The following is a 27,315-nucleotide window of genomic DNA, read 5'->3' as shown; positions in this document are numbered from 1 at the left end:
GTAATTTAAAGCATTACAACTAAAGAACATGTCACTGTCTCACATTTAAGGACCAAATAACCAATTTTATGTAATGGTCTACATGACAGAAAAATTACAAAATCGAGATTAAGCGGAAATCAAGTTGGGATTACGTTTTATTTGGTCAGGAAAAAAACATGATAAAGAAAACAATGTCATCCATTTAAAAGGTACAAAAGTAAATATTATATACGTAAAATAATCCAGGTACAGTACCACATCAGCCCTTAATTGCATACATTGACCAGAAAACCTATTACCGGTGGTGTAAAAAAAAGAAAAGGAATACAGGTTTTCCCCTAGCCTGGTTCTGGATCTGTGTGGGCTCTCATCAATGGCAATGTCAGGGTTGACAACATGGTAACAAACACTCCGGGGCCAGGCTAAAACAGGAGACGTGTATGTAAAGAACACACTCAGCCTCCCTCAGGCAGTGAATCAGAAACACAGGTCAACGAGACGTTTTTCCTTGTTCATAATGTCATGTGCTGAGGGCGACGGAGTTAAGAATCGTCACCCCTAAAACAAAACAAAAAAACAAAACTGCCTAGTGACACGTTCAACCGATAACACCAATAAACCCCTATAGGTAACACGTTTGCCTTGACCCCGGTTACACGCGAGCCAATACCTGGCATTAGAAATGGTACGTAACACAGTACATCCACTGGCTGAGATGCTCTGCAATGTGACTAAATAGGCGGAATAAACGCTTGTTTTTGTCACTTGCGTAATGAACGCATACATTTGAGGGAGTCGTAACGGAAATACTGAAAACTTTGCACATTACCGGCAGACTATCGGGGTGCAACACAACAGACCGGGACTGTCATTTCATTACTGCACTGGTTAACGTCCTGCTGATAGGATGACACAATACAATTTGTTTGCTTGCAGTTAATAACTACCCATTGTTGATTAATGCGCTTGTCAAACTGCCGGACGGCCCCAACGTTATGTCGGGCCAGAACGAACTGGTGGGGACCATAAACTACCACCCTGTTATCTGCCAAAACACAAGCAGGAGGTCGTTTATTTCTAACCTTTGTTTGCAGGGGCCACTGTAAAGGACAAGACGTATCACCGGATTTGTGGACCCGAGGAAGACTAGAGCTCAACTTAATAATATCCTGTTTGTTTATACAGTAAGGATGAGCCGATTTCTGTGATCCCCCATTGCATGCACACATTTTACAATTGGTTAAAATAACACCAAAAGCACTGTAATAAAATCACCCAGATGACATAGCAATTAAAGGCGATATTGTTCAATTTAAAAGTAAGGACACAAGCATAGTCAGTCTGTTCATTGGCCAGTCAGTCTATCCAATGTAGAAAAGGCCTATGGGATTGTATGTGTGGGATGTTAAAACCCATGTACTTATTTAGACCTGAGCCTGCTGTTCACAGATGCATTTATCTGGTATCATCGGTCTTCAAACTGACCCAAGATCAGCTGTAAAAGACTAAACCGTTAATGGCCAAAACCCTAAAAAGGTAAAGGGCTCAAAGTTCACAGATACATGTATAATCAGATATTATTTTTTTATCAGCAATATCAAAGGATTTTCTCCTCTCACTCTCAGTGAACTCTGCCTAACACTCCTGAATCTGCTGTGATGTGAAACGGATCTAGAGACAATAGGTTATGATGACATTGGGTAATGGAGAGAAAAAAAAACATTTAATATTTCAATGTAATAAATTATCTTAATCAAAACAGCAAGTTGAATTCAAAAACTGCTCACGTTATGTACATCATTCTGTATAGAACACACAGTTGCAACTCCAAATCCACCAATGTGTCTGCAAAAGATTTTGATTAAAAACAAAAATGAATCAAATGTCCGCATTATAATAAAAGAAATAATAAAAAAAAAAAAAAAAAACTCTAGACATTTTGAAGCCTACACCTTGCAATCAGTAAACAGCGGAATTATATCAAAATAATAATCTGCTTCTAGGTAACCTAAATATGTGCTCCTTTGTCATTTCTCCTCACCCTCCCCTCCATGTACACATCATGTACTCGGTGAACATTTAAAGTGCCATAGAATAGCATCCCTTTCCCATCAATTCCACCATCCACCGACATCCGTTACAGGGCCCGTTACTATTAAAGTGCATTAGCAACCATGCCTAGTCCCCTTGTCCTCAGTCCTCCAGGCCTCTAGGGGGAGTCACAGGCCCAGCCGCCGGGTCTCACACCAAGCTGAAGCCCTCGTACTGCTCTACGGCCTGGGTGAGGCGTCGGCGCAGGGTCTCTTTGGTCTGGTAGCGGGGCATGTCCAGCAGGTTGTAGCAGGTGTGGGCCACGGGCAGGTAGTGCTCCTCGGCCGACGTGGACTGGACGACGATGCGGAGGCTCTCCATGCCGTGGATGGGGATGCGGTCGCTGCCCGTCAGGAACACTGGGGGGGGGGGGGGGCAGGAGGGGGGGGGCGTTAGGCTGGGCTACATCCGGGCTCCCGATACTAACACATACGTTCCTCCAGCGTTCCAAGCCAAGACACTGGCTCAACGTCAACACTCGCTCAGCTTTCCTTCCCTCTAGCGTTGGCAACAGACGGCAGGAGGGGTGTCGAGCCGCTGGCGGTGGCCCAATGCCAAACGCCCGTTTATGACCTAGACTAAGAGGCATTGTGATGGAGGGGATGTCAGGCACTGGTCTGAGGGCTGTGCTTAGTACTCACGTAAGAACTGTTTCTTCTTCTCCAGGGGGAACTCATGGAATACCTCCCAAAACATTCTCATGGTCGGGTGAGTGGCTGAATACTCTCCTTTGTAAACTGCATTCTGGGTAGGAGCCAAAACAACACGACATTAGTCGAGAAAGCCGTGCGACTGTTAAGATTTCTTTATAGTGTAGCGTTCCCTCTGGTCACTATCATCATTTGGAACTCCACATGCGACGGCCCGCCAAATTCCTCACAGACCTGTCCGTGCGTACACGTGAATGTGAGGGCGCGTTTAGATCCTTTACCTGTCCTAACCCAATCGTTCAACCTTCATACGCATTTCCCACATTCGGAGCGGTGCTGTGAAAACGCCCACAGTCCCTCTGGTTGTCAATAGCCTGCATACAACACTCGCTGCTCCTTGTGCACATATCAAGACGTCCACACGCTAAGAACAAACAAACCCATGGGAAGCCCAGCACACGTTACCTTCACTGACCTTGACCTTTTGAACATTCCTCAGTTAGCCAATGGCAGATTCCCGTGGCAACTAAATTATCCCTATTATTTGTGTGTGTGCAATTAAAACAACATAATCAGCTCAAGGACATGCATCTGGGCTAACTGAAGCTATTATGTTAACGATTGTTGTCATTTTTTTGGTATAACTGTTCCATTGCTTATAATGTGTCTCTTCCTACCAGCACAGAACAGCTTGCTTGGCCTTGAACTTCATGGCTTCAATGAAAGAGGAAAAATGTTCTCTGGTGTGTACTGATGAATACACAACTGCATTAACCCATTGTTAGCTTCTACTGTTAGCAGTATCTAAGCATTAAAACGCTCACATTATCCACCACCTACCATTAGTATTACCACCTGCCATTAGGGTTATCTTAGCATTATCAAGCTCTCATTCTCCAAAATCTATCACTAGCATTACCACCTAACATTATGGGTACCTTAGCATGAACACATCTTCAAAACCTACCATTAGTGTTGCCTTAGCATTAACACACCATCACCTACCTTCAGCAATATCACCAACCATTAGGGTTAGCTTACCATTAGCCTTAAAGCTCACCTTCTCCATCTCTTCCCAGTTGTAGTTGTTGTTGCCCACTACCATGGCCATGAGCTCAGAAGGCTGGAACAAAGACAGGATCTTCCCACCACACACTTTGAGGAAGCCTGAGGAAAATGCTGAGTACAGCTCACGGACTGAGTCCTCGAACACGTACTTCAGGTAGGCCTCCACAAACTCCTTCCTAACAGGCAGAGTCACAGACATAAATACTCAAAGAATATTTCATTTGACAAACAAAACAACAAAAAATGCCATGGAAAACTACCAAAAAGGCCTAGTACAAGGCAAGGAGTAGTTGGAGCACTCAACAAAACAGGCAGGAATCTCTGTGACAATCTTTTAATCCATGATAGTGTTTGTATAAACAAAAGGTGACAGATGTTTCGAACGCCCAACTGGCGTCTTCCTCAGATTCATTGTTGTTGAGCACCCCTCCAAACCTTTTGTTTGCTGAGGCGCATAACCCACCTGAACTCGAACATTTCATTTGACTTGAGTGGCCATGTTGTTCACCATCCATACTTTGGCGAGCCAATCAGAATTCTGGCCAGTTAGTTTTTTGCCTTCAGGGAGCAGAAATTAGATTAGATGTCCAGTGGGTTTGTTCGGATGAAAAACATTCCCATAAGAGTGCTACTGTTAATGCTTGGCCCAAGACTTTGTGAGCAATGTGTTCATTCTCATGGTAGGGCAAATCCCAGAGGAGGGGGACAGAGGTCTGTTAGGGTAGAGAACGGCATTGAGAACAGCTGCACTAATCTTAAGTCCCAAAAAGCAACCCATTTCCTATATAGTGGATTACTTTTAATAGGGCCCTGGTTAAGTGTTGTTCACTCGTAAGGGAATAGTGTGCAATTTGAGCAGCATCCAGTCTCTCCCCGATGTCACAGGGGAGGCGGCGGTCCAAGTTTTGGAGACATGCTCTGCTGGGCAGATGGGAGATAAGAGACCCATGGGCAGTGTCTGGCCAATCAAAACAGACTAAAATAGACAATACATTACCCACCAAGATAACCATCTTTAATTGGGACCCAAAGTCCTACCAGATGATTAGACAGACATTCGTATCTAAATAAGCCATGTGTTGTATGCGAAAATCATGCATTATGCCATGTGCAATAGACCTCTACCTATTATTGAATTCTAAACATAATGCACAAAAGTGTCAGATTGTTAGATAACAGAACAATTAAACCTGCTCCTTTGGTCATGAACATGGTTTTTAGGAACATAATCCCAGAACATGACTGGACGGAGATGTCAACACATACACATTGGTTTAGCACAAACACACTTTCACCCAGTATCTCAAGGCATGTAATCTGTCCCTGTTTGAAAGTGTGTAATCCCATGAGGAGAATCGGGTGTCAATGGCAGCGTGGGTCAGGTCTGTGGCTTAACACACCCAACCTCCCACACAAGCTTGTTTTACTTTTCTGGAATCACAATAGATTTCTGTAAATCTTTCATAACCCCAAACCTTAACCACAATTTAGTTTTTAATAAACATTAGAACCCTAAACTTAACCGCAAGCGTCAAAATGTCCTCACTCGTCTTGATTTGCCCTGGATTAGCGAGGACATCTGGAACTCAAGAGTGTAGCAGTGCTCACACACCCACACACTTCAGCACAACCCAGGGAGGATGTGTGGAATCTCTGTAGCTCCACTTGGCCACCCGCCTCATTTCCTGACAACAGCGGCCAGCTTTGTTAAAGAGAACCCAACAGGGGAGCAGGGGAACGTTGCTCTTTGGCTTGCACTCCCTTTCTCGCATTTACAAAACACACCACATGCTTGAGCCTAATGCACAGCCCCATTTGCACACTGACACACACACACACACACACACACACACACACTGCATACACACACAAAGCCTTGGTAGAAAGATATACACCAACAGCGTAGAACACACCCTTAGATTTGGCAAGTCCCACAGCTCCAAATAAATCACTTGATCTGACAAACAGCAGTGAGGAATGAGAGCAGAAGAGTACTGGCAGCATCTGTTGCCTATTCTAACCGCCACTCACGAACAAACCTCCAATGTACTGAGTGGGAAATGTGACCGAGCCAGCTGTTCATGCTTAGGTACAGGAGTTGCTCAGGACAACGCCGACTGTCTGAAATAGTCCTGGCCAAAACCACATTATTAGCATTACCATTTGAGACATTACCCGAAAATCCCTTACAACAAAATGACAAAATGAACATCCAAGTCACAGCAGACACAGCCTTCAAAATGGCCACTCGTCTCACACCATTTTGGCAGGATGACGGGCACAGTTATCTGCCCGGGCAGAGGCCCTGAGGATTTGGCCCCCCCGCTGCCAAACAGAAAAGCAAAACGGGGACTTGGTGGAGAGATGGCTGTTGTCTCTGAACCCGATCCCAGCCAGGACGTCCCCATCTGTTCAGAACAAGACTCGCACACATAGCCCTTACCGTCACCTCAGTGGGACTCCCCCGCCAGGTGCTCTGACCCAGTCAAGTGACAGACGGCCAGGCTCAAAATACGGTGTGGGGGGGGGGTTCAGCCGCGCTTAAGAAGGTCTGGTAGGGATACAGGGCACAAACGGCAGGACGGCTGAGGCCTAATCTCCGGCCACAAATCTGGTCCAACATCCTCATGTGGGAGGGGACAACGAGTCTCGGACACGCTAATAAACATTCATTTGTAGGTCACAAGTAGGGTCAGGGGCTAACACGGGACACCGGTCCGCAAAACTACGCGTAGGCTCAGTCTCGTGAAACCGCTTCGTGAAGATTGCCTGTCTAGGCTGAGCCGGTTCAGGTGCACAGTGAAATGTCCAGCACGCCTGTTTGGCCGGTCTGATATCACAGGGCTTTATTTACTGTGTGAGACCTTGATTTATTCAGGTTAAATCGGTTACCACGGAGAGGCTTTTGTCATTGTTGCTGCCTGGGAATCACTGTTGGAGGCAACACATGTTCCGGTCAGCTTTACAGACAAGAATATGGGCGAGGTACGAATTAGGTGCATCATGGTGAAATATATGATATGATTATGGGCAGCAGTTGTTGCTGATTTTGGATCTGCAATTATTTTTATTTTTTTAATAGTGGCTATTTGGATGAATCGGCTGTGGTGAAGGCAGGGTTTAAACTTGGGTGGTGATTTCAAGTCTGTATGCCAATGATGAACAATTTCCACAGCCACAAAGTCAAAACATGAAAATAAAAGGTTTTGACAAACACAGGTGAAAGTTCAGCAGGGAGTTTCCTTTTCCCGAGGATAATTAACTGTTGGCAGGAAATGACAGACTTGTATTCGGTATATAATGGGGTGATCCACCTGTTGCCCTTGTCCACCGTGATGCTGTCACCGCCAGGGATGAGCTCCTTGACCTCTGTCAGACCGTAGTACTCTCTGGTGACCTGGGTGAACACAAAATAAAAGTTTGGACATCATCCAGTCAGGCAACTCCGTATCATGATGCATCATCCATTTCTACTGCAGATACTGATAGCCCTTCTGAATGTTGTGAATGTTTCCTGCGTGCTATGATGAGTGGATGATGACCTAGGGTTTCAGATTGGAGTGAGATTTCGCGTTTGTTTTGTTTGGACTTCAGATTCGGTACCATATGCTCGATAGGTGAACGCGAGAGGACTTACAGCAAAGTTAAGACAGAACGTCTCCTCAACGTCATCTCCCTCGTAGTCCAGGAGCTGTTGTAGACTCCTAGAGAGATATGGAGGGAGACGTTAAGACATGACTGTTCGATGTAAGCTCTGTCTCACCACAGTGAGAAAGCAAAGAGAGGAAGGTTCGAGCAAGACAGAGAGTGAGGGAGAGAAAGAAATAAAACACCAATGTCATCCTCATCAATATTCCTCTCACATCGCTGCAGCTTGAGGTAAAGGCTCATTCAGCGCACGTTTCATCGCTGACACGCCATCTCTCCCTGGCAGCCTCGGACATTGTTGAAGACTTTCCCTCTAGCCTAAATAGTGACAACTCGACCTCCATTTTAGGGACTCTGCCCTCAGTGGCATTTAGCGACATCGCTAATGGCCCATTTTAGTGCTTAAAAAGGCGGCCAGCTGTGTTCTGTTCCCAAAGCCCCTGGATTAACTGGAAGAGAACATGAGAGGGATCAGCAAAGCCTCGTGTAGCACTAGCCTGTTTGAGCCCTAATGCTAGCAACTAATAATAGACTGATGGGGTTGGGACTATGCTATGCTAACACTAAGAGCCAACAATTCACATGATGGAGAATTGGGGCTATGCTAACACCAGGCCCCAAGAAAAGCCAGTGATGGACAATGAGGGCAATGCAAACACAAGGAGCAAATACACTCACCTAAAGGATTATTAGGAACACCATGCTAATACTGTGTTTGACCCCCTTTCGCCTTCAGAACTGCCTTAATTCTATGTGGCATTGATTCAACAAGGTGCTGAAAGCATTCTTTAGAAATGTTGGCCCATATTGATAGGATAGCATTTTGCAGTTGATGGAGATTTGTAGGAAGCACATCCAGGGCACGAAGCTCCCGTTCCACCACATCCATAAGATGCTCTATTGGGTTGAGATCTGGTGACTGAGGGGGCCATTTCAGTACAGTGAACTCATTGTCATGTTCAAGAAACCAATTTGAAATGATTCGAGCTTTGTGACATGGTGCATTATCCTGCTGGAAGTAGCCATCAGAGGATGGGTACATGGTGGTCATAAAGGGATGGACATGGTCAGAAACAATGCTCAGGTAGGCTGTGGCATTTAAACAATGCCCAATTGGCACTAAGGGGCCTAAAGTGTGCCAAGAAAACATCCCCCACACCATTACACCACCACCACCAGCCTGCACAGTGGTAACAAGGCATGATGGATCCATATTCTCATTCTGTTTACGCCAAATTCTGACTCTACCATCTGAATGTCTCAACAGAAATCGAGACTCATCAGACCAGGCAACATTCTTCCAGTCTTCAACTGTCCAATTTTGGTGAGCTTGTGCAAATAGTAGGCTCTTTTTCCTATTTGTAGTGGAGATGAGTGGTACCCGGTGGGGTCTTCTATCAGCTTGAATCAGTCGGCCCATTCTCCTCTGACCTCTAGCATCAACAAGGCATTTTCGCCCACAGGACTGGCGCATACTGGATGTTTTTCCCTTTTCACACCATTCTTTGTAAACCCTAGAAATGGTTGTGCGTGAAAATCCCAGTAACTGAGCAGATTGTGAAATACTCAGACCGGCCCGTCTGGCACCAACAACCATGCCACGCTCAAAATTGCTTAAATCACCTTTCTTTCCCATTCTGACATTCAGTTTGGAGTTCAGGAGATTGTCTTGACCAGGACCACACCCCTAAATGCATTGAAGCAACTGCCATGTGATTGGCTGATTAGATAATTGCATTCATGAGAAATTGAACAGGTGTTCCTAATAATCCTTTAGGTGAGTGTATATTCTGAGTTGTGTAGAATATTACTGTGTTGTGTAAAGAGGGCTAAAATGGAGTTTTCAGCTACAGTAGAATTGAGGTAAATTAATGGGGCTATCAAACTGAAAAAACTTTTTCTTGGGCTGGAGATCGTTTCACCACATAATTAACTTACATAACGAAATGTGTATTCGTCACTCCAAAACTGTGGGAAATGTTTCCTCAAACAATTTGGTGAAGGAGAAGAAGGCAGAGCTAGCAGTTAGTGGTTGGCCTGGCGTCTAATTGTCCGCAGATGTCCCGGAGGTTAGCGTTGAAGCTATTGATCCCCAGATTACCAAGCAGAGGGCTACAATTAGAGCAGGGCACCAGCCTGGAGTGTGTGTTAGTAAAAGACAGCGCCTCTATAGAGATGGCCCACAAAGCCACCCGGCCAATTAGAAGTGTCTGTTTGTGCTGTGTTTTCTTGGCTCGACTTTTGGGTACGAGAACATGACAGTAAAGAGTTAATGCTTCTGTGGGTTTTGAAGTGGTAGGGAAGAAATTAGAGCAAGTAAGCTAGTCACTATTTTTTTACTTTAGTATTTCTCTGTATCCCTATTACTCTCGCCTGTCATACGTTGTTCACAGACTAGTCTCAAGGAGTGGATAAATTGGGATTTGGTAATGACATAGATCAGATGTCATTTCCACGGGGGGTGGTGGTAATGACATAGATCAGGTGTCATTACCACGGGGGGTGGTGGTAATGACAAAGATCAGGTGTCATTACCACGGGGGGTGGTGGTAATGACATAGATCAGGTGTCATTACCACGGGGGGTGGTGGTAATGACACGGTGGTAATCAGAACTGCATTTTATAAAATGCCATGAGGCATTACCTGAATCATTTATAATAACACACACATTTTACTAAATGACAGGTTATATTGGCTGTCGGTTAAACAAATTCAGATAATGGGTGAAATATCTGATCTGGTCAGAATTGCTGAATCAGAATTGGACTGCCTGTGTAAACACAACTCCTTGAATGCGACCAATAGCCTGGGCCAAATAAACGCGCCGGTTAAATCAACTTGCCCGCTGAAAGCAAATACTTTCTCTTTCAGGTAAGGAGGAATACAGGGTTTTACCTGATCCCTATTCATTTTATGGCCTAGCTTATTATCTCTGCAGTCCAAAATATTTATTTTCCAAGTACTTTGTACGGAAAAAACGCCAACTCCATAATCCATCAGAACACAGATGTTATACCAGTCACATTGTTTTAGTAAGTTTTATACTCTAAATGTGTCAGAGAAATCCCACTTGGCTGCTGTTTGGGTTTGGAAAGAACGAGGTTTCCTTCTCGCGTCACTTCCTAAACCTGGCTTCCTAAACCTGGCTATGTTACTGTGTGTTTCCTCTGTCGCTGTCATCATTGGCTCCTATTATTAACATAGCCCTCATTCTACATTACTATCATTGGCTCTTAGTGTTAGCATAGCACTATCTAATACACTCACCTAAAGGATTATTAGGAACACCTGTTCAATTTCTCATTAATGCAATTATCTAATCAACCAATCACATGGCAGTTGCTTCAATGCATTTAGGGGTGTGGTCCTGGTCAAGACAATCTCCTGAACTCCAAACTGAATGTCAGAATGGGAAAGAAAGGTGATTTTAGCAATTTTGAGCGTGGCATGGTTGTTGGTGCCAGACGGGCCGGTCTGAGTATTTCACAATCTGCTCAGTTACTGGGATTTTCACGCACAACCATTTCTAGGGTTTACAAAGAATGGTGTGAAAAGGGAAAAACATCCAGTATGCGCCAGTCCTGTGGGCGAAAATGCCTTGTTGATGCTAGAGGTCAGAGGAGAATGGGCCGACTGATTCAAGCTGATAGAAGAGCAACTTTGACTGAAATAACCACTCGTTACAACCGAGGTATGCAGCAAAGCATTTGTGAAGCCAGAACACGCACAACCTTGAGGCGGATGGGCTACAAAAGCAGAAGACCCCACCGGGTACCACTCACCTCCACTACAAATAGGAAAAAGAGGCTACAATTTGCACGAGCTCACCAAAATTGGACAGTTGAAGACTGGAAGAATGTTGCCTGGTCTGATGAGTCTCGATTTCTGTTGAGACATTCAGATGGTAGAGTCAGAATTTGGCGTAAACAGAATGAGAATATGGATCCATCATGCCTTGTTACCACTGTGCAGGCTGGTGGTGGTGGTGTAATGGTGTGGGGGATGTTTTCTTGGCACACTTTAGGCCCCTTAGTGCCAATTGGGCATTGTTTAAATGCCACGGCCTACCTGAGCATTGTTTCTGACCATGTCCATCCATTTATGACCACCATGTACCCATCCTCTGATGGCTACTTCCAGCAGGATAATGCACCATGTCACAAAGCTCGAATCATTTCAAATTGGTTTCTTGAACATGACAATGAGTTCACTGTACTGAAATGGCCCCCTCAGTCACCAGATCTCAACCCAATAGAGCATCTTATGGATGTGGTGGAACGGGAGCTTCGTGCCCTGGATGTGCATCCCACAAATCCCCATCAACTGCAAGATGCTATCCTATCAATATGGGCCAACATTTCTAAAGAATGCTTTCAGCACCTTGTCGAATCAATGCCACATAGAATTAAGGCAGTTCTGAAGGCGAAAGGGGGTCAAACACAGTATTAGTATGGTGTTCCTAATAATCCTTTAGGTGAGTGTACATTTTCATGCATGGCGTTGTGGTTACACTCCCCGGCACAAATCACACGTACAGATCCCCACCAAAACCCTGGTGCACTGACTCAAGAAGTATCTCTGTTAATTTGCATACTGAACAGCATCCACTACCACATTGTGGCTAGGAGCAGTTAGCACGCAGGTCCATCTGCCCATGAATTTACATTACCTGCCCTCAGTGGGCGACAGCTCCTTGAGGTCCTCCAGGCTGGGCGCTACATCCAGTAGCTTCTTGTAGAGGACCAGGGGGAAGTGGAGGTCCACCACCGTGCTGTTGTAGATGGCCAAGCCACAGACAATCCCGATCAGGTGAAACCAGTTGTGCTCAACGAAACACTGCGACGAAAGAATAAGGCGAAAAGGGAACACAGCTCGTTACCGGTTCCGCGGTGATCTGGAGACATCGGTGAAAGCAACGAGTTAGCGGTCAACCAAAACATGCGCGCACATCAGTGAGCGACTGTAAACATGCATATGATCAGTGTTACGTCTAAATTATTTTTAATAGATTTATTTTTTATTTTTAAACAGTCCTTATTCATTGTAACTTGTTTTTTGCTGGCAGAGTCCATACGAAAGTCACTAGTCAGACTCACTTGGTTGTTCAGTGCGCTGGTTAACTCGTTCCTCAGGATGTCTTTTTACAGATTTAGACCTAGCATATATACCAAGAGTGTCCAGCCCAGTTCTTAAACTGGACTTGAAATATTCTGAGACCAACACCTTCAGTGGTTCCCTCCCCACCTACCAAGAAAGCTTTAGTCTCACTTGCTCTTTTTGACTTATGCAATGGCAACTAAATACTGTAGATGAAACCTATATTCTTCCATTAACCCCCCCCCCATCAGGACGTTATTTTCAATACATAAGTGATGGTGCACCAATGTCACCTGGCTTGGCTTATTCCCATCTGGATGTCCCTATACCTGGAAACCACTGATCCAGGGCTGACTCGCTCCAATAACACTGCTTTTATTAGTGTTGATATCCAATACAATCACTATTTCCACCGTCAACAGAGCACCCCAACACAACAAATACGACCTAGCCAGCATACTGTCATATCCCTTCGCACAATAGAATCACACCCATGACACGACGTCTAGACCACACCGGGGTCTGCCTTAACAATGGTCATTGAAATATAGACAAAAGAAACTCACTGTTTCCATCACAAGACGCAGCTAAACACTCAGGCAACTAAAATCAACAGTGTCTACAAAGAGCAGTTGGGAATGTTTCTTTGAAACACTGTTCGTGACCTTGTTCAGCTTTGGAAATGTATATTGTCATTTAGTTTTCAGGACGCCACGAAGTTTGACGCCGGGATCCTGTGAGATGTCATGGGGTGGGGGGTGGGGGGGTGGGGCGGTTGGCTGGGTTGTTGGACACCACTACAGGGATATGATTACTGATTGTGGTTGTTGCATCCAATAGACAAGGTCAGTTTTTCAAATGCAACTGATAACAGTGCTTCCAATTGTAGACTGGCTGTGTCCAATTAGAACTGTAAAAACAAGGCCTTCTACAGAGAACACATTTGATTATATCGTAGTGCGTAATTTGCCTGAACGGGGTTTCATTTTTATTCAGTCCCAGTCAGGCCATTATTGTGACAGGATCCTTTCTGACTTCTACGGGGAGTGACATGAATATAACATTTAAATGTTCACAGCGAGTAAAGTAAAGGGCCTGCTTGTTGATTGACGTTAAAGGTTTCACATTTTTGATTTAAATAGCTTGATTTCTTTCCTCTTTGTTTTTGTCTGAGTTGTGAAAGTGGTCAGTATTGCGGTGTCAACATTATAGGAACCAAATTTTGTCCCGGACCCTAAAACGAAGGTTTTTATATTTTATTCCGACCTGTTGGTATTTGTTGTGGACAGTGTTAAAAAGCGAGAGAAAGGGAAGTGGGTTCTCTAACTTCTCCTTCTGCTTTCTGAATTGCGATCGAGTTGGGAGAAACTCAAAGATGAGATTGATGCTATATATTCTGGTAGAACATGACAGTGAATCTAGTCTAGTGGAACAAGTTGAATTGTGCATTTTTGGCACAGTAGCCTAACCTCCCTTTAACAACAAAGTTGGTAAAAGTAAGATAAATAAATTGCGTGTCACACAAAAGTGACACGGTTCTGAGCTTAATGGTTTGAATAATAAATGAATGTACAGTTAAAAAGTGTGGATTGTGTCTGTGTAGAATGGTAGAAGGTATTGTTTGGATTTCAGACTGAACAGCGTAGAGAGCTGGACCAAGCTTCCCTTCAATTATTATTATACTAGCAGTGACTCACTTTATCTGAGAACCAGAGAAGATTGGACTCGGCGTACTGGGTGAACATTCCATACACAGGGTCCAACAACTCCTTCAGTAACAGCAGAAAGAACTCCTTGGTCACCCCCCCTGCGTCCACCGCCTCCTCCCCATCAAAGATCACCTAGAGGGAGAGGAGCAGAGAGAGCCATGTGGTCTTTGTTCTTGTGATTTTAAGTAGAGACAAAAAGGTTGCTTCAAATGAGGGGCCTCCTGTCATCACGGAGTACCCAGCTAATACATGTGCTGAATGTATTCAAACAGGATTGACTGAGTTTGACAACTCGACAAAACCCTCCATTGTCGTCATGGGACTGCAGCCTTGACCTATGGACACCACATGACACCGCACTGACCTCTATGATTGTGAAAGGGGCAAAACGGCGAACCTTGAGGGGCTTCTTGAGGTCGACGTCGGAGTAGACGGTAAGCTCCCTCAGTGCGTCGCTCACTAAGTGGTCCCTGCGCACGTGTAGCACCAGGAAGGGGTTCCGCGCCAGCAGTGGTTCCAGGGTCAGCAGCATGAAGACATTGTGCATGTTAGCCCCGCTCACCGCCATCTTGGAAAAGGTCATACGGGAGATTGTTTGAAGTCTTTGTTAATAAAAACAACAACAAAAAAACCACCAACCAATTAAATAGTTAAATAACATTGAATAATTTTTTTTTTTAAATTAAACATGAACTTTTTTAATGACGTAAATATGGTAAATGTTAATATAGCGTGAATAATATAGTCACCTGCATCTGTAGCTCTGCATCCGTCTGCAACATGGTGGTCTTGGCTCGGGCGTTCAGTATGAACGGGTAGGCACATAAAGTCACTGAACTCTGAACAGAAGAAAACCAGTGTTCTCAAGCAGGTTTCACTTGAGCATCTCAGTAACATGGGATTTAAAGGAATTTCATTATGAACAGCCTACATACCTGGACTGGCGGGGACCTCATTTTCTAAAAAAAAAAGCACAGGAGGAGAAATAGTATAAGTAAACTGTTGTTTGGCCCAAGTTACCCATGAATACATGGGTGAAAATATGGGGGCTTTGACCCCTAGCATCAAAACATGGAGACTGAGGAAGGGCAGTTTCACAGATTCCACAGTGGGTGGATGGGTGGAAGGAATAAAGGAGGAAAGAAATGACAGACCACAGATGGAGCAGGGAGAAAGAGAGGTTGGGATATGATGAGAAAGAGATGCATTTCAAACACCAGAAAGGGGTGGAGACTACGGGGCTCATTTGAGAGTATTATCTCATTGGATTAAGGTAAAATCACTGGCAGTGCACACACACCAAATTCCACAGGACACCAACTCCACAATGAAAAGCCTAACTGGGAGAGCAAGATCCAGTACTTACTATCTCTGCTTTACTCAGAAACCACTTGAGGTAGTCTTCCTGGATGTCCACTAGAGTAGTGACATCAGGGATATAGAAGCGGTTGTATTCCACATGCCCGGCCTTCAGGTTCACCTGGAAATACACAGCGCCACAACAACAGCCCCGCTTACACACAGCCAGGTGTTCTTCCTTTGTTTTTGCCAGAACAACTGGTGGTCTCTTATTTTTAATTCACCACCGTGATTTTTGAACACCTACTTACAAGGGAAAAAGACAATTTAACAAATCCCAACGCTCGTGTGGGGAAGTGAAACCGTACGATGTTCTGCCGGGAATGTGTACCTTGTGAAGTTTCTCCAGAAGCTTCAGTGTGGCGCTGGTGTAGCTTTCGAGAAAGACAGGGATGAGAAGGGCCTTTCCTCCAGTCAACAGGAACACCACAATGCTTTTATACATGTCCACCAGTCTGGAGAACACACTGCCATCCACCAGACACCACCAGTTATCTAGAGGACACAGAAAAACAAAAATGTTTTTGTTGGGTTGTTGGGTTAAAGGAAATGACCAAACACCACCAGTTATTTAGGTTGGGGACCCAGAAAATAAAAATCACTAACCATAGAATGACGTGGTTACTTACAAATATTTATCCAAGTAAATTGATTGGCCAGCTCGTTTCCCAAGGAGCACACTTCCCAATGGTTTGGGATCCAAGTCGAGTTTAAGGTCGGCTTGTTATGTCCACCCCTCCCCACTTACCAAGCACTTTGCTGGGGTTGGCATCCAGGCGAAGGATGGCCATGGCCAGGGGGATGGTGAGCGTGATGTAGTTCTTGGAGTCTTTCAGGGCGGGACACTCTGACAGGATCAAGTAGATCCTCATGGCCTCGACGTCCGGGGGAGAGCACGGCAGCTGAGGGATCAACAGGCTCTCAAAGCTCTTAGTGGCCTGAGAGGCAGACAGGCGCAGAGACGGAAAGAGAGAATGCTAACGTGGACAACCGATTGCAACCAAATCCCTAGAGTAGATGCAATTTATTGAGTGTATTGTGACGACAAACATCGTTTCTTAACTTGTTTACACTTGGACTTCAGAAATTCAGAAATATCACAGCCACATAAAATGCAAAATGCAAGGCCATATAAACACTACAGTTTAGGAATGGTGTTAGTCAGAATGAGGATAGCTGTTTGAAATATTAAAGGGGATTAGTTGGATTTAGCAACCGGACCAAAAAAAAAATACAAAAATAAATCACAGGAAATGTTTTGGGAGAGGCTTCCTGTGGTTGGCTGGTTCCTAATGTTGCCTGGTCTTTTTCAACTGCAATAAATTGAGTTAGGTTGAGACACTGCAAACATGTTATTAGCAAGCTTATTGACCTCATGACTCAGTCCAGTAGGCGTTATGTGTAAAACCATCAAAACACTGGAGCGTGTGTTTATTTTGCTAAGATTATTTGTACCGTACATAAGAAACAGGATTACCTCTATTTCTGTGACTGTACTGAGAATTCAGTGAACTCCAGGAGACTCCATTAATTAACAAGCGGGGAGGGGCCTAACCTCTCCTAATTTCCCTCCACTGGTTGGTTCCGTCCAGTGTTGCTGGCTAGCTCTAACAGGCACAGTAGGGGTCAAGGGGAAATGTATCCCAAAACCAGACAGATATGGCTTTGTGCTTTTCTGGATTAAACCTTTGCATTTGGGTCAAAACACAAATCATGACTCTGTAAGATAGGGTTGCCATGCCAATGGCAAGTGCTGTTATTTTACCATTTTAAAATGTACCATAATGGCAGCCGTATTGAGTCCCTTAACAGTCAACAACAAGGTAAAATGGAGGTAAAAAACTGCTGCAGAACATCTTTGCATCTTGGTGACAACGAGTCCCCAGATCAATAAACGGAAGCCACTTCCGGGCTAATAGCCAGCTGGGAAGGCGTGTTTATTGAAAACTGTTGGGAATCTGTTAACTGACATTGGTACTTGTATTGGAACCAGGTACTATGATCAGACTGAACTATTATAGAGCTCTTTGGCCAGGCACAACTGCGGTTCTTTGGCATCGAAAGAAGGATGAGTATGCAGAAAGGAACTTACTGCACAACATGGGCTTATTGACATTACGAGAGATTATAATGCGCTACGCAGACTTATGTTGGTTTGCATAATTTCCATAGCCATTGAATTTACGCCGGTATGTTCAAGAAGTACTACACAGGATTGTGGCCGTCAATTGAGGGGGAAAGAAAAAGAGTGATGTGCGTGCGCAATGCGGGGGGGGGGGGGGGGGGGGGGGTCAATCATAAATGTGCCACGTGACCTCGGAAGGTGGCATCTCGAGCTATCGACAGCTGCAGGTTTACACAACTAAATAATAAAGCGTCTCAAGTGTTCTTCAATGTCTCAGAAAATGGTAGTGGGCCTTTAATGTTATTGGGCTGTGTTGCTTTAACTGGTGGTGGATGCAATATATTCCACATTAGGTGATGTGGGGAAGAGGCCCATCCTGCTTTAACACATGGTATAAGAGTCAAAATGTTACCTGCTCCAGTATTCTAGCAAAGGGTGGTTTACTGAGCGTCTCAAATAGCAGACGGACTGAGTTGAGATCAATTCCAGGGACTTTAGGGTTGGTCTTAAAATGGCCGTCGTCACTGGGTGAAGAGACAAACAGCCAATTAGCCTTAAAAAAATCTAAAAGACATTTCATCCATTTTAACCATGTTGCTCAAAAAAAATGATTGCTCCCCTCAAAATAATAGAACATCAACTTTAACTCACCGCAGGAGTTATATATATATATATATATATATATATATATATATATATATATATATATATATATATATATATATATATATATATATATATATATATATATATATATATATAAAAAAAATTTAAACAATTGCTGGACTAACTCCAGGTCTTTGTGTAGAACCCCTTGATAAACAGAACACAACACGATCCTACACTATTAGTTTCTATTCTAACCAGCATACTGCCAGGAACATGTCTTATGTTCCTTAGACACGTGGCACTCCAAACAATAGGTAACCTCAAAGCAGGGTACAGAATCTCTAAAGACTAAACAGAAATAAACAGAAATGAACTAAACACACACACACACACACACACACACACACACACACACAGACACACACACAGACACACACACAGACACACACACAGACACATAGACAGACACATAGACAGACACACAGACAGACACACAGACACACACAGACACACACACACAGACACACACACACAGACACACACACAGACACACACACAGACACACACACAGACACACACACAGACACATAGACAGACACATAGACAGACACACAGACAGACACACACAGACACACAGACACACACACACACACACAGACACACAGACACACACACACACACAGACCTCACTCTGAGGGATGAACAAGGATCCAACAGTATATTAATAGTTCACAGAGCAACTCTGAGGCATGAAGGACAGGGATTGTTTACAGAACAACGTCCAGATACTGATGGAAAGGTTTATACACGTTAGCCATAATAAACAGACGCCAGATTTGGATTCATGCGACCGCATGGTAAACAGAGGGATGCTGTTACCATGCTAAGCGGTAACCGGCAGGGAGGCGTCGTGCTGGGGGACAACGCTCATGTACACACCACAGACTCGAAAACTGGCCGAAACGTTTTGGGAACATTGCGTACCCAGTCGGGGGAGGTCCACATGGTGTCACCCCGACTGGGTTGCCGCCATTACGATTGGGTTTCCCATCCCTCTCCAGCCGCATCACCTTTCGGTTCAAACCCTGAACCGGCAAACTAGTCCTCTTGAGCCTTTGATTAATACCGGGCGTCTCAAAGAATTGTTTGTTTTTCTCTTCTATTCCCTTGCAGGTGAAAGAATCGGACTGGCTTTCAGATCAGCGGTGATTGGGGAGAGATGCAGCCGAGTCGACCTGGTCCAATCAAGTCTTACCTCTCATCCAAGAAGCTGGCATTCCAACAGGCGGTGGAAGAAAGCAGGACAATGATGTCTCTAAGACATAAACGGAAGTCATGACAGTCAATGACAGAATTTTTATAAATGCAGAAACATCAATCCAAAAATGGACATCGCCGACTTACTTGGTGATAGTAGAATCTGTATTGTCTAGAAGTTTCATCCTCCACGTATTCAAACGGTCATAATTTATCAAAGAGATGCTTTTACTGATGTTAGTGACTCTGAAGTCCTCTGGAGCAGTGGAACTCTGGAGAGAGAATGGGTTCATGGGGTAGTCAAGGTAATGTAATAACATTGACAGCTAGTCTGCCTACATTTAGCAATGTTGTCCTCAATAGCGCCTTTACTTTGAGCAGTACAAGGCCATCCAGGGATGTTTGTTTGGGTATGTTCTCTCTTCTGTTCACAGATAAAGGTATTTCCTCTCAAATGAGTGAAGGGAACAAAACGCATACTTTTTGAAAGGAAGAGAAGATATTTGGACCCAGACGCAGCTAGTCAATAGAGTAACAGCTCCTCCTACTGGTAAGAATATGGAAATTACTGAAGTAGAGAAACCTAGTGATGGCCATTCCAGGCTTCATAACCGTTCTTCTTGCAGCAGGATATTATGCTAGCACCGCAAACTCAGATTTACTTTTTCAAAATAAAAGCCATCATTGAAATATATATGGCTAATCTAGTCTGTCAATCTAGTCTGTCATTTTTTTTAATGTCCGTTCCAATGTTGTTCTCGTCTGTTGTTTTTTTACAGACTAGATTGTTAACTATATGGCCTTATAAATTTCAATGATGGCTTTTATTGTGATAAAGAAAAATCTAGGTGCTGCCTGCATAATATCCTGCTGCTAAAATAACACTAACGAAGCCTCGTTTGGCCATCACTAGTGAAATCCCATTGGGGTCGTCTCTTAAACTACAGTGAGACTAAATCAGGGAGAGGCAGCCTGACCCAACTGTGTAAAAAACAAAAGGATGTAATTAAAGAACCATGTTTTAATTGCAGTTATGACAGCCTGCGAACAATAACTGTCAGCTGTAGGTTTAGTCACAGGTGAGGTTTGAAAAGCCTCGAAGACATTTGGAACATGATCATCATACAATAATTGTGTTTGTAAAAGGCTAAACTCCAATTGTCAGACACATTATAAATACAGGCCCTGGGCTTTTGCAGTACAAGTCGATGATGCATAAAACAATCCCCAAGTCCACTACCTCGTTATCCGTGTATAACAGGAAGTTGTGGTCCCCTCCACAGTTGATTTTGGTGATGGCACAGCGATCTGGGAAGAGGCGAGGATTTGGTTACTAAACATTGTTTTGAATTGAGGGAAGTGTTAGTGTGTACTGAAAATAGATCCAGGGGATGACTCTACCCACTGAAATTGTTATTGGGGGTAAAACGCAACACTAGCTTAATTTCAGAATGCTGTCCATGGGGGCAGAATCTCCCACACGTAGTTATATTCGCCCAAGCACCACACAGCCGATTCGATAGGATCAACCCATCGTGCGAGTAAACAGACACCTCTTTGGAAACCACCACCCTGCTATCGAAAGCATTCAATCGCAACCTTTCACCATCCCTACAAACATGCGAACCATTTGTCGCTGAAACAGCACCAGAAGCGTTAACACACGAGGCCATTCTGACACAATTTAATGCTTGGATTGTTAAATTAAACTCATACATCTGACCGTGAGCTTTATCCACCCGAGCTTTCTCGGTTATTCGTGCACCAGACTGGCTAATCTAACTGAACTGAACTGGAATGAGGATATACAGCATCAAGCAAAATAATGCATGTTTATTTTTTTGTATGGACGGAGGAAAAGGTGTGCGTCGATGTATTCTGTGTTCCCAGAACTCCCAAGTACATGACGAACTCCCCCCCCCCCCCCCCCACACACACACAAAACTACGCTGCCTTGAAATCCTTACTGGACATGTGACGAGGACTTCCAGACAGACATCCTGTGAGGCAGCTTTTGACAGGAATCGGGCTTTTGGCGTCACCTCGCGTCCCCGTGCCCAGCTGTCCGCTAGTGTTGCAACCAAATGCATAAACCAGGCCGGACGAAGGCACAAACGCCAGGGTGTGGTGACTAAAAAGAGAGAGAGAGAGAGGGTGGGCTCGCAAACTGGTGAGAAGTAAGCTAGAACAGATATGGTAAGAGGTCATTCAAACTGTATTGAACGTTAACCTCAGATAACCGATCATTAAAACTAAACGCTAAAACTCAATCTACCCCAGGAAAAAGAAAAGGTCTCTCAGGTAAAAAGTTCACATTTGCTTTACCGCAACGAGCTACACATCGCTAGGCCAGGCCACCTCATGCCGTACCTGCCACAGGCAATCTGGGACACCTCGGTGCCCATCAGCTCCTGCACCCGCCTGGGTAGAGGCTCGTTGTGAATGGAGTCATGACCCAGTTGACCCCGCGAACCGTCCCCGAACGTAAACAAGCCTCCATCCTGTCAAACACACACGCACGCACAAACACACACGCACACGGTTATTTCCCCTCATTCTCTTTACATCTTTTCAGTCATTTTTACTCTTCATTTGATGTAGACTTTACTGCTAATGGGCAGTTTCATAGGAACATGAACAGGCACATGCCAGAGGACTGTGGGGGGATTCATCACCTTAGTTAGAGCGGCCGTATGCTCGTCTCCACAGCTGATGTAAACCACCTTTTGGGATCTGAGGAACTTGATGTGACAGGGGACAGGCCGATCTGTAGGGAAATGGTATAATAATGCAAGCAAAATGCATCCGCATTGACGGTCAAATGAGTTAGCCCACCTAGCATACGCACATCCCTGAGTTAGCCTACCCTGTTCGTCGTTCAGCCCCAGCTGGCCTGTGTTGTTCTTGCCCCAGCCGAACACGGCCCCAGAGAGGGACAGGGCGAAGCTGTGGTCTCCTCCGGCCGTGATCTGAGCCAGGGGGATCCCTGACAGGGACTTGAGGGGCTGTGGGGACAAAGTGCTGGGCTCACCCTTCCCCAAACCCAGCTGTCCGTTGGAGTTCTGGCCCCACGTGAACAGCTGGCCATCTGCGGGGGGGGGGGGGGGGGGGGGGGGTTAGCCTTGCCAGAGTTAGCCTAGCTAAGCCAGCGACGTGGACATGGTAAGGCCCTCCCATCAGGGTGGTAGCGAATGATGGAGGGAGCGGCGTGCCGTTTCTCCTTACCTTTGGAAAGGGCAATGCAATGCTGGTTGCCACACATGATCTGAGAGATGCGATGATCGCAAAGCTTCCTGATCAACCTGACAAATGAAGAGAATCCGGTTCAGGTGCCGCCACTGAACAGCTGTGCCTTAAGTGTACACAGAGTACAGTTTGGCTGGACTACTCCACTGCGCTACATAACCAAGCGCTAAATGTAGTAGTTGCATTGGTTTTCAGGCACCAGTTCCGGTAGGCTACCGGTCAATAATTCACGTATGCAGTCACCTGGGGATTGGCACGGTCTCCTCGGCGGTCCCCAGGCCCAGCTGGCCCCCTCCACCGGCCCCCCAGGCAAACACCTGGCCCTGCTCGTTCAGCGCCATGGAGTGGGCCCAGCCACACGACACCACTGCTATCTTCTGGCTGTTCAGAGCCCTCACCTGATCTACAGTAGAAAGGGGGGGGGGGTTAAATGTTCATTACTTAGCAGGTGCATTTTCATCCAAATCTCCTCCCAGTAATTTCAGCATACGTTTTCAGCTTTATAACAGGCTAAAGACTAGCATTAATGGCTAGGGTTTCAATATCTTCAGTCTTGGTGTACTCCCATCATCACATTGTATTTGTGGCTTCATCACACCTAATTTACTTAACTCACCACTTAAAGTTGGCTTGTCTGGGTTTCCAACAGAAATTGGAACTTTTATGTGTACTCAAAATAAAAAATGAAAGCTTCACATCTACCAGTTATAGTATTTGTGTATTTTAACATATGGTGACTTTGGGTGAGAAAAGATAGCCTCTCATTGTAATGCTGTCAGCTCTTCTAGAACGACAATTATATAAGGGTAAGCTATTGCATTGTCTGGAAGCCTTCACTACATTTTTACAAGCAGTCATCCCCACTTTTTTTTCTTGCACTAAATGGTAATCTTACCAATTGCTGAGAAAATATTGTCAGACCATTTAGTGTAGAAAAAACCATGAGTATTGGGCTGCCAGTGTATGAAGCAGCCAGAGACTAAACCATGTCAAGAATTTAGTCTGAGCACACTATCTGATCAATAGACTCTTCAAGAATGGCCCTGGGCTCTCCAACTATTTAACTTGACACTTGTGTTTCGCTTCAAGGTGGCATGTTGGAGAGAAACTAAAAACAATATAAACAGAATGTAATCATGTGATCTGTTAAAGTATTGACTCAACACCTCACAGAAAAACATCTCAAACCAGTATTTAATCATGGGTTTTTGGCCTACAGGTTTCAGAGCACTTTGCTTACAGATTCTGTTTTTAGCCTGTTCTTTAAAGACCTGTTGCAGTCCAAAAAAAAAAATGTTCACTCAAAAGAAATGTAAAAAGTGTCAATAGCAACGCAAAAATCTAGAACATTACAGTGCCCTTTTCACCAAGACCTGTTTGAAAAGTGTTTGGAACTTTAACCTTTCTGGTGTTGCAGCACTTTAGGCCAACGCAGTCACAAGAGTGTTTGGGTCCTAATGACATTTGATCAGGGCATGGGGTGGGCTGTGAACCATCCCACCAATCAAATAGATCGGGGTCCGAAATGTGTCTCCTAAAGGGCGTTCACAGGTGTGGTCAAACAACACGACATTTCACGACTCAAAAGTAGGCTCAGGGAAATAAATTGTTTAAAATATACACTTTCAAAAAAGAAAACGCTATTTCTGAGACACTGCATGGATACAGTGAACGACCACCACAGCTCTTCCGAGACTAGATTTCCACTTTAATATCGCCTGAGAATGAGAAGTTGGAATGTGTGTAAATTGCTAAATAATGCACCAAACATGTCATCTCTTGTCATGTCTCAGTTCCTGTACACAAATCTGCGTGACCAACCGTGCAGTCTAGAAGGGGTTTGGTTGGGTGGAGGAGGAGGTGGTGGTGGTGGTGGTTTGCATGCAATACATTTAGCAGGAAGCAGCCAGTCTATTGGAATGAGGCCACGCACGGCCAACTAGAACTCTACTGACAAGATGAAAGGAGAAAAATGTCAACAACACACTGCACTGCAGATTTAAGTCCACCTCCTTTGGCAGGACTAGATTACTGGGTGTTTCATCTCAAAGTCTTACGGGTTAACTTATTTAAATAATGGAGGACAAACTAAATAACGCAGCGGTTGTGTTAGTATGGTGAGGGATGGTTCAATCAAACTACATTTTAGGCCTTTCACATTTGGTACGCATTTAAGTATGGTCATCTGGCAGGTTTTTGAGATAAAGTACTTTGATGGATGCAAAAAAAAAACAATATCCTTTCCCCATGTTAAATTTGGAGGTGTCAGCCCCAACGAACAAGAAACTAGCCTTCTAAATGGAGCCGTGCAAATTAATATTGTGGGAGCGCTTCTAACAATCAGCTGATCATCGTTTCCAGAGACAGTTGACTTTCTTTGGAGACGGAGATATGAACCGCATCCCACCCCAACACACACAATACCTGACCATTGGTTTATCATCCTACAGGCCACACTAAACCCACCAACGAGGCCGCTACATGCTGCTCACCTGGCGAGTTCCCCGGCCGGTCGTGCCCCAGCTGTCCACAGCTGTTTGAGCCGCATGCGTACACTCTCCCGTCGCGCAGTAGGAAAAGCGAGTGGCGGCCGCCGCACGCCACCTCCTTTAGGCCGTGCCCATCGAACGCCTTGCAGCTTCGGGGCTCACACACGGGGTCCCCAGCCTCACCAATACCGAGCTGGCCCTCCATGGTACTGCCCCAACACAGCATCATGGCTTTTAGCAGGAGAGGGGGAAGAGAGAGCGATGGAGGGAGAGGGAGACTGTGAAAGCAGGAGGATATGTTCAGGCTAGGAGGCAACCCTGCCTTATCCCCTTGGTGTAAATCTCAAGCCTGGGAGACAAAAACAGGAGAGAGGAATGGGAGGAGAATAACGGGAGGGGTGTCAACACTTCACAGAAAGATAGCAGTTATAACACGTCATTTTCCCTTGTGGGGCAGTTCTAATCTAACATGATGGGATCATGATTTAGGAATGAACAGAGGCTGGAATGAAAACTTCCAGGGTATGGTGCGTGCGTTATGGATGTGACGTGAGCGGTGAAAAGACGAGGAAGCGGCAGCAGCGTGTTTAAATAAACCCAGGGCCTCCATAATCCCTGCTTAAGCAGCTCCAAACTGTCCCGCCTTATCGGAATCCACTCCCGATGCGCATGCAGCACAGCGAGTTTGGCAAGGTGAAAGGCAGGGAGAGAAAATGCAACATAAAATTAGACGATAGAAAAAATAAAAAAAGGAAAGACAGATACTGCTCAAAGGTGGGATGTTTATTTTTTGGTTGGTGGAACCATGGAGACACGGGCCCCTCCCTTCCTCGGAAACCAAGTCACACTTTGCAAATACAACACTTCGTCATGTTCCGACACATTGTGCACGTCTCATGCCTACGGCCTTTAGCTAGATAGATTATGTGATGATGGCTGAGAGATTATTATGCGAGACATAAAGTGTTACATTGACAATGACACCAGAGTGATGTTCTGGTTCCACTAGACTGACACGGAAGACATTTTCGGATGTCACGTTTTAGCAGGGGATGGACCAGGCTAAGGTCGGCATTATCCCCTCCACGTTATCATGAAAGTGCAAGGTACGAATATCCGATCTCGTCCTAGCTTGCTAGCTAGCCAGATTACTAGTATTAGCTCAAGTTAGATAACTGTTTTCGGTCAATGTTCCCATACAAAATCGTCTGGATATGAATATGTCCGTATAGTCATGAAATCGCTTCACATTGATCCATGTACAAGTAGCTGCAGTAGTCAACCATGTCAACTCAACTATCTCCGATAGCGGTCAGTAGCCACGGATAAAAAAATGACTACTACTGTACTGTAACGTTAGTGCTAACGAGATTACAAATGTGTCCATGCATTGCATTTCCCTGAATAAAAGCTCTCCATATTTAGCTAGCTAGCTAGTGAAGCTACCTGCAACAAAAATTATTCTTAGTTCACATACGGAAATAGGGAAACTCTGCACAAAATGTGATTTTAAAAAAATAGCATAATTTTTACCTGAAGAGATGCATTCCTGGGTTCCACTTGCTGGGCGTTTCGACAATAACAAGGAAGTTGTGAGGCAGTTTGACGATACCCTTCGTCACTGAACACGTGATTTTGCCGTTAGAGAAATACAATACTATATAGCTGCTGTAAAGGAGGCTGCATTTTTATGGTGTTAGATATCTGCCAAAAGGTTAACTGTACGTATTGTTGGGATCGTAAGAAATTTCATAAATACATTTGTAAATTGGTATGAAAAAAAGTAATACGTAACGTAAGCGTGAAATTAGATTTGTGAACGTACAAACACCCTGTAACGATGACAGACTACATTATTTGCTTGCACAAATCTAGTTTTACAACTCTAAAGTACAACATCAAGATCTGGAGTTTTGGCAGTTTAATCTAATCTTCCCAAAAAAACATTCCAGGAGGAGTGCTAATACAACAAGCGTAGGCAGT

At 44.7% G+C, this 27,315-nt stretch overlaps 1 protein-coding gene across 3 annotated transcripts; it reads right to left on the bottom strand.

Annotated features, from left to right (window-relative positions):
- Window positions 1–119: 119 nt before the first annotated feature.
- On the bottom strand, window positions 120–27,249 carry LOC105021018 (probable E3 ubiquitin-protein ligase HERC3). 3 transcript variants are annotated; one of them, XM_020043775.3, is made up of 25 exons: window positions 26,866–27,166; window positions 25,336–25,681; window positions 23,087–23,246; window positions 22,823–22,899; window positions 22,464–22,685; window positions 22,273–22,364; window positions 21,968–22,098; window positions 21,565–21,728; window positions 20,838–20,905; window positions 19,745–19,869; window positions 19,596–19,655; window positions 18,144–18,255; window positions 16,355–16,544; window positions 15,938–16,101; window positions 15,614–15,727; window positions 15,183–15,206; window positions 14,997–15,086; window positions 14,645–14,815; window positions 14,236–14,379; window positions 12,111–12,277; window positions 7,429–7,495; window positions 7,106–7,188; window positions 3,784–3,967; window positions 2,715–2,817; window positions 120–2,432 (listed from the first exon to the last, which is right to left on the bottom strand). In XM_020043775.3, exons 2-25 carry the CDS (start codon window positions 25,559–25,561, stop codon window positions 2,224–2,226), a joined length of 3,147 nt encoding a protein of 1,048 aa, XP_019899334.2. In that variant the 5' UTR covers window positions 25,562–25,681; window positions 26,866–27,166; the 3' UTR covers window positions 120–2,223. The 3 variants fall into 3 exon arrangements, 2 of the variants coding, with proteins under 2 accessions (XP_019899334.2, XP_028974122.1); XR_003778101.2 differs by lacking the exons at window positions 120–2,432; window positions 2,715–2,817 and adding an exon at window positions 4,255–4,349 and having other exon boundaries at window positions 3,880–3,967; window positions 26,866–27,249; XM_029118289.2 differs by lacking the exons at window positions 120–2,432; window positions 2,715–2,817; window positions 3,784–3,967 and adding an exon at window positions 3,987–4,349 and having other exon boundaries at window positions 26,866–27,249.
- Window positions 27,250–27,315: the final 66 nt, after the last annotated feature.

The sequence above is a fragment of the Esox lucius genome, chromosome 25 (genome assembly GCF_011004845.1).
Source record: "Esox lucius isolate fEsoLuc1 chromosome 25, fEsoLuc1.pri, whole genome shotgun sequence".
Lineage (NCBI taxonomy): Eukaryota > Metazoa > Chordata > Actinopteri > Esociformes > Esocidae > Esox > Esox lucius.
The sequence above is the reverse complement of the archived record's forward strand: the minus strand, read 5'-3'. Positions and strand labels throughout refer to the sequence as shown.

Excerpts from the sequence above, each read along its gene's own strand:
- LOC105021018 (XM_020043775.3), bottom strand. The coding sequence starts at position 25,561 with ATGATGCTGTGTTGGGGCAGTACCATGGAGGGCCAGCTCGGTATTGGT. Across the intron at positions 22,686-22,822 it reads TTGCATTGCCCTTTCCAAAG|ATGGCCAGCTGTTCACGTGG; the intron begins GTAAGGAGAAAC and ends CCCCCCCCGCAG. Across the intron at positions 19,870-20,837 it reads TGTTATACACGGATAACGAG|AGTTCCACTGCTCCAGAGGA; the intron begins GTAGTGGACTTG and ends TTCTCTCTCCAG.